At 38.1% G+C, this 7,013-nt stretch overlaps 1 protein-coding gene across 1 annotated transcript in view; it reads left to right on the top strand.

Annotated features, from left to right (window-relative positions):
- Positions 1-1,152: 1,152 nt before the first annotated feature.
- LOC136843533 (spore coat protein SP96-like) overlaps positions 1,153-7,013 on the top strand; it is a 12,993-nt gene continuing 7,132 nt past the window's right edge. The window contains exon 1 of the mRNA XM_067112067.1: positions 1,153-1,202. Coding sequence (XP_066968168.1) covers positions 1,153-1,202 — 50 coding nt within the window. The remainder of the gene's footprint in view (positions 1,203-7,013) is intronic.

Below are 7,013 nucleotides of genomic sequence, written 5' to 3'. Positions count from 1 at the left end.
GCTAATGGTGCCATATTTCTCCTGAAGTAGTATTTGATGCCTGTGCTTCTCCTCGCGTCCTGTGCTCCAGTAGCTCTGAATCCCAGAAGGTCTCTGTCCACAGCGCAGCTAACCCTGTATGGTCTCACGTTGCGTAAATAGGCTCGCTTCTTCATTTATGATGGACGGAATATTCTCTCTCTCTCTCTCTCTCTCTCTCTCTCTCTCTCTCTCTCTCTCTCTCTCTCTCTCTCTCTCTCTCTCCAAGGATCGAGAATGGTATTACCTTCAAATGTTCATTCTGCTGTGGCGAGAGACAGATGGATAGATAGATAAATAGACAAATAGATAGATAGATGGGTAGGTAGGTAGATAGATAGATAGATAGAGAATGAGCTCTGTTTTGGACTTCCGTCAGAGTGAAGTTTAAGTTTCAATAGTAAATCATGAAAAATGACTGCTCGATCCTGTAAGCAAAAAGGGAACGTCGAAATAAAAGGGAAAAGTGTAATAAAGTAGGTATTTAAGCACCATAAACGGAAGATATTCGATGCCAGTAAGAAATGCTAATTAATAAGGAGACTGTAAACAGATAAATAGCGGAAGCAAATCGGGACCGATAAAAACCTAAGAAAAAATTATCATAGCGAAAGAAAGCAGATGAGAAACAGAGGAGACCTAATAATAATAAAATAATAATAATATTAATAATAATAATGTATAAAGATAAACAATCGAAAATTAGGGTATTTGATTATAGGCACATCAGCAAAAGTAAAAGATGTAACTGAGAGAAGAATCACAAACATCTGTAGAGGAAAGTGTGATAAAAATCATAGATCTGATGATGAGAAGTAAAAAGAAACAGGAAGAGAAGGATATGAAAAATATGAGCGTGAATAGCGGGAGGGAAAAGATATAGCGAAGCAGGAATAGGTGAATGTAGAAGTGAAGCAACAGAGTAGAGCAAATCGAAACTTTATCAAGGAGAATGACGCGGATAACGAAAATCAAGAAAAGGAATGAGGGAGGGGAGGTGGCAATGCTGGAAGAAAACGATCGGATTAATTGTCATGGAAAAGAATTAGGAAAGGCTGCGATCGAGGTACTTCATAAGACCAATAGAAAAATTTGTAATAAGACTGAAAACATGAATAATAAATTAAAGTACGTATGGAAAAGGGCGAAGCCCGAGATGATTTGGGAACAGTCTTGCAAGGAAGGTGGGAGATAATAGCAAAATGAAAGGAAGAGGAGGAAAAGGAGAACGCAGGAGAAAAGGAGAAGAACGAACGTAGTCTGCTGTTCAGAGACTGCCCATTTTTCTTCCCGCGGGACACAAATTGTCTCGTGTTCAAAGAGACATACTTTTAAATGGCCCGAAGCTCCTGCGATTTCGGCCCGGTATGTACCTCCCCCCCCCCTTTACCCCCTTCCAAATTTCCACCATCTCGTCTCGGGGTAAAAATAGCCAATTTTGCTTTTCCCTCTCTGAAGACGCTTCCCCTCCCCCCAACCAACCAACCCGCTCTTTCATCTCCACAGCAACCACCACACCTCCTGGTCCTTTAGTCTGAAGTCCCCAAGAGCATCTTTTGGCGACGTATTACGCCTCACCTGCGAAAGGAAAGTGATACGAGTGAAAGAACGACATCAAACAGCAGCAAGTAGCGACCTTTCCCTGATCCGTCACCTCCCCCCCCCCCCCCTCCCCCAACACCTGCCATTCACCTTTGTCAAACTCTCTCACAGCCAGGCGTCGGAAACTCGACCTCCTCAGGTCATTTGCTGTTTGGCTGTCTTTGTTTCTCTCGCCAGGTTTTCTACATTCGTGGATGGGGAGTGATCATATCTCTCTCTCTCTCTCTCTCTCTCTCTCTCTCTCTCTCTCTCTCTCTCTCTCTCTCTCTCTCTCTCTCTAACTGCTGTGGTGCTTTCCCATCAAGCTCATATTGGTATCAAAAGTACCCTTATGTCCCCAACTTCACTTGCCTTTCCTCTATTAAATGGCACCATCTTTATCATCAAATTAGGATCTCTCTCTCTCTCTCTCTCTCTCTCTCTCTCTCTCTCTCTCTCTCTCTCTCTCTCTCTCTCTCTCTCTCTAACTACCGCACGGCACCTTCTTTTTCCTCAAATTAACCTTTTTTTCCTGTTAAAGTAAGTAGTTTATCTTCAAAATCTTCTTGAGGTATTCCACGCCTTGTCCAAGATTTTGCTATCATAGTCTTCTGCTTTTCCTCTTTTCGTTTTTCTCACAAGTACTCATCGACTGAGGAAGGACCCTGTGGACATCTTTAATGGTAAGTTGAGAGGCTGCTAAATGCTAATTTTTCCGAAATTCCTCTCCACGGCGAATCGGTCTTCGCTTATATCACGGGATGACGAAGCACGGAAAATAGCCTGAGGAAGAGAGGGAGCTGAGGCCTGAATCGTGAGGTTAGAGTATAACTTTGTTGACTGACATGTCTGGAGATCTCAGACTTCCCATGATATGCTCCTGAGATTTTCGATTGTATATGATGGTGATAAAGAGAGAGAGAGAGAGAGAGAGAGAGAGAGAGAGAGAGAGAGAGAGAGAGAGAGAGAGGACGTCTGGACATCTCAAACTTCTTATGATATTCTCCCATGATTTATGATTACTGGTGAACTTGGCAAAGAGAGAGAGAGAGATAGAGGACGTCTGGAGATCTCAAACTTCTTATGATATTCTCCCGTGATTTTCGATTACTGGTGAACTTGGCAAAGAGAGAGAGAGAGAGAGAGAGAGAGAGAGAGAGAGAGAGAGAGAGAGAGAGAGAGAGAGAGAGAGAGAGAGAGAGAGGACGTATGGAGATCTCAAACTTCGTATGATATTCTCCCGTGATTTTCAATTGTTTATGATCGTGGGAGAGAGAGAGAGAGAGAGAGAGAGAGAGAGAGAGAGAGAGAGAGAGGACGTTTGGAGATCTCAAACTTCGTATGATATTCTCCCGTGATTTTCGATTACTGGTGATCGTGGCACAGAGAGAGAGAGAGGACGTCTGGAGATCTCAAACTGCGTATGATATTCTTCGGTAATTTTCTATTACTGGTGATTGTGGCAGAGAGAGAGAGAGATCAAACTTCGTATGATATTCTTCGGTGACTTTCGATTTCTGGTGATCGTGGCACGCACACACACACAGAGAGAGAGAGAGAGAGAGAGAGAGAGAGAGAGAGAGAGAGAGAGAGAGAGAGAGAAAATTTTTGAAATGACGCAAGGATTGGTTGGGAATAAAATAACCCTTCTCTATGTGTGTCTGTCCTGACTCCGGGTAATTGATAATTACTGAAGATCATTATATCGTTAGCTGCGAGATCTTCAGGCTTTCCCGACAACAGTTATAAATACTAAGAAGTGAGACGTCAGCTTCCTACCTCTGAGCTATTTCTGGTGTCTCATTATACCGCAATGTAATTGAACGTCGTCACGGAAGCGTAAGCGGCGAGATATGGGTAGTATACAAACCTTGTTGTCATTAAAAGTTCGCCTCCGTCGAGGAACAGCGATGACGCATTTTCCTCTCCGTTGTTTGGAGTGTAACTTTTGATTTTCAGCTGAAATAAATCGGATGTTTGTGTGATTTAAGCATTTTATTTATATTTAAGAACGCAGTGTAATTTAGGACCCAGTTGAATTAATGTGCAATAGGCCTCAGTGGTAATTGTTGGGTCCCACTTCCCTGGCGGTCCGCTTTCAGTCATGCTGACATTCTCGTTAGACATGATATTCTGCACGCTTAATAATAATGGGATCACATTTCTCCTTTCCTTTGAGTTTTGTAGGATGAGGAAATCGCACTTCATTATAGGCCTACAGGGCTTGGTTCCGTTGAGGGCTCAAGTTTATGAGACTATCTATACCGCTGATGAGGGAAGGTACTTGAGAGTCTTTTGGCTTCAGTAAGATTAAGTTTGGGTCATCTTTAAATCCCCAAACACAATGGTTTTTTTTAACAGTTTTTGATGTCAATATTCTTTGTACTCTCGGCTAGGCAACCGAGCACCTCAGTACATGTTATAGTACACAGATAAAAGTCAAGCAGTATACTTATTTAATCTCCATAAAATAAGCCATGAACGACTCTAGCAGTAAGCATAATCAATAAGAGAAAAAACGCTCACCAGTCAGTGCGATTTTGCGCCACAAGCCTGTTGGATTTAGGCTTTTTTTTTCGGCAGGGATACATATATATATATATATATATATATATATATATATATATATATATATATATATATATATATATATATATATATATATATATATATATATATATATATATATATATATATATATGTTACAAGAACAGAATTAACATTTTTTTGAAAGTGTACGTAACGTGCTCTACGATCTTTCTTCAGGAAAAAGGCGTATGAAGGTTCGCTCACGATAACACTTACATCCATTTTTTTCTCCTCTCTCTCTCTCTCTCTCTCTCTCTCACCGTGTATCGCCTCTCTCTCTCTCTCTCTCACCGTGTATCGCCTCTCTCTCTCTCTCTCTCTCTCATCGTTTTCCGAAGTTCACCCACCCGAATCTCACTCATTCTCACCAAAGCAATTAAATGGACTATTTAAAGAAACGCAATAGTTTCTACAAAAATAGGTTTATTATTCAAATAACCCAACAAGAAATGAATAAAACAAAGCAAAGATTAAAATGCATAATAAATGAATTATCGAGTCAGATAACTAAACTCTAAACTGTAAAACACTTCTGATTAAAGAAGTCTCATTATGGCTAATAGCCTGAAAATATCCAAACTCACACATACTCCCCAAATCAATAACTAAAGTCATGTCAAAAAAACAGTCTACCACATGTTATTCGAACCAGTCCACACTGTCCACAGACATCTGCTGGAAGAATTAAACATGATAGAAAACTCCCAAAAATATATGAAATGCAAAACACAATAACGGAAAGTGTAAAATGCATAGCCAAGATATGGCAAACGTAACATAACAAAATAATAATATAAAAGAGGTATGAATATTCATATTAAATCTCCCACACCAGTTCAAAAGTTCATAATGATCAGAAAATCATGGTAAAAATCACAAGTTCAATTTCCTCCCATAAAAACAGAGATTTCAAACTCTACCTTATCTGCCGATTTCAAAGCCTGGATCCTCTCCAAAGCTACGTCTAGACAACTGCAGTTCTATCACGTTAATGAACGATCAAACTCACTTTTAGGGCAGATTTTGGCATAATCTAGCTCAAATTAACGCACGTACTCACGAATCTACATAACATTTCGGAGATCACCTGACTGCCAATATTGCTGAGGTTCTCACGCAGATAGCTGAGGAATCAAACTATTTGCTGAACACAAAGATTTTACAACTGACGGCCTCTGTCAGTACCATCTCACTCCAAAAATTCTTCCATCACATCTTAAAGCATTGAAGCTATGAAATGCATATAAATTGTCCTTTAAAATTATATAGCATATATATATTTTCTGAAATTATATATATATATATCGTACACATATATGAAATCTAAAAAGTAGTTTCGTAATTCTCAGAAATGCTAGGTATATCCAAAATGAAATCTCGTAGAATTTTAGAACTGACAAGGGCCCGACAACCTGATTAACAGTTTAGACTTTAGTAATGTTTGTTTTTATTTTTTCTTTCCCTGCTTTACTTTGCTTCCTCAATTGTCCGTTATACCCCATTTCAGTAAACAAGTGCACAGTAGTTGGACGAAGGCTCTTTAAGTTTTTGTACACACATTTTTAATGCACTTGAGGTCTTATACTGTGGATTTCATTTTGGATCACATACACACAGACACACACACACATAGATACAGGTTTCAAATTTAAAATGTCAAAGTTTTTGTGTTTTATAGGCAAGAGTGCTTAGAGGCAATATTCGGTTAGCTCATATGAATGACACACACACACACACACACACACACATATATATATATATATATATATATATATATATATATATATATATATATATATATATATATATATATATATACATATTGTATTGTATTATAAATAATATATATATATATATACTATATATATATATATATATATATATATATATATACAATATACAGTATATATAAATATTTGTATGTATGTATATATATATATATATATATATATATATATATATATATATATATATATATATATATATATATATATAAATTTAATTATATTAAAGTCTTAGATACAAATTTGAAAGTATTTGCTTTGTACAAGACTTCTGAATATTTTACAGTGAATATCATTATACACACTACAGGAATTCCTATTACTCTTCCATGATAATATTCTACAGCTTTCATTGTAAACATGTTCTCTCTCTGCGTTTTTCTAGATTTACAATGCACTTATCCCCCCAAAAATTTTTTCACCTCCGAAAAATTTTGAGAACTTTCAGCTTCCATTGTAATGTTCGTATGTTTATTTTAGAGAAGAAGATTATCGTAAATGTTGTTCCCTTGTTTGCTTTGTATGACTCAGTTTTCCGAGGGGAAATAAAGGAATTATGAGATACGCATGGTATATGATATTGTAACTCGATTAACTTAACAGAGTTAAGTTAATCGAGGTGTAACTTTTCGACAGGAATAATCCCTGTTTATTCCTGTCTGTTGACGTACATTCAGGATACAGCTTCAGCAGAACGTTAGGCATAACAACAAAAATAAACGATTCTGCTGCATTCGCAACCGAACATTTTGAAATCGCCAGATATAAAATAAACATTTTTGTGCTTGTGGAGAGCAACTGCAGCATTTGGCATTCCAGCGGAAACGATGATAAAGCGAGGCATTCATGCAACATTCAAAACTGGACGTTACGAAATTATTAATGCAAAATGATCATGCAGAATAGCGGGACCCCCAAACATAATATGCAATGCATGCAGCGGTAATTCACGGCGAGACCTGAGCCTCGCCGCTTATCATACTGGTTGCTTTACGGCGTCAGTTGCATTCTAATATCCTTATCTCGGTATTTGTGGAGGCT

The sequence above is a fragment of the Macrobrachium rosenbergii genome, chromosome 11 (genome assembly GCF_040412425.1).
Source record: "Macrobrachium rosenbergii isolate ZJJX-2024 chromosome 11, ASM4041242v1, whole genome shotgun sequence".
Classification (NCBI taxonomy): domain Eukaryota; kingdom Metazoa; phylum Arthropoda; class Malacostraca; order Decapoda; family Palaemonidae; genus Macrobrachium; species Macrobrachium rosenbergii.
The sequence above is the reverse complement of the archived record's forward strand: the minus strand, read 5'-3'. Positions and strand labels throughout refer to the sequence as shown.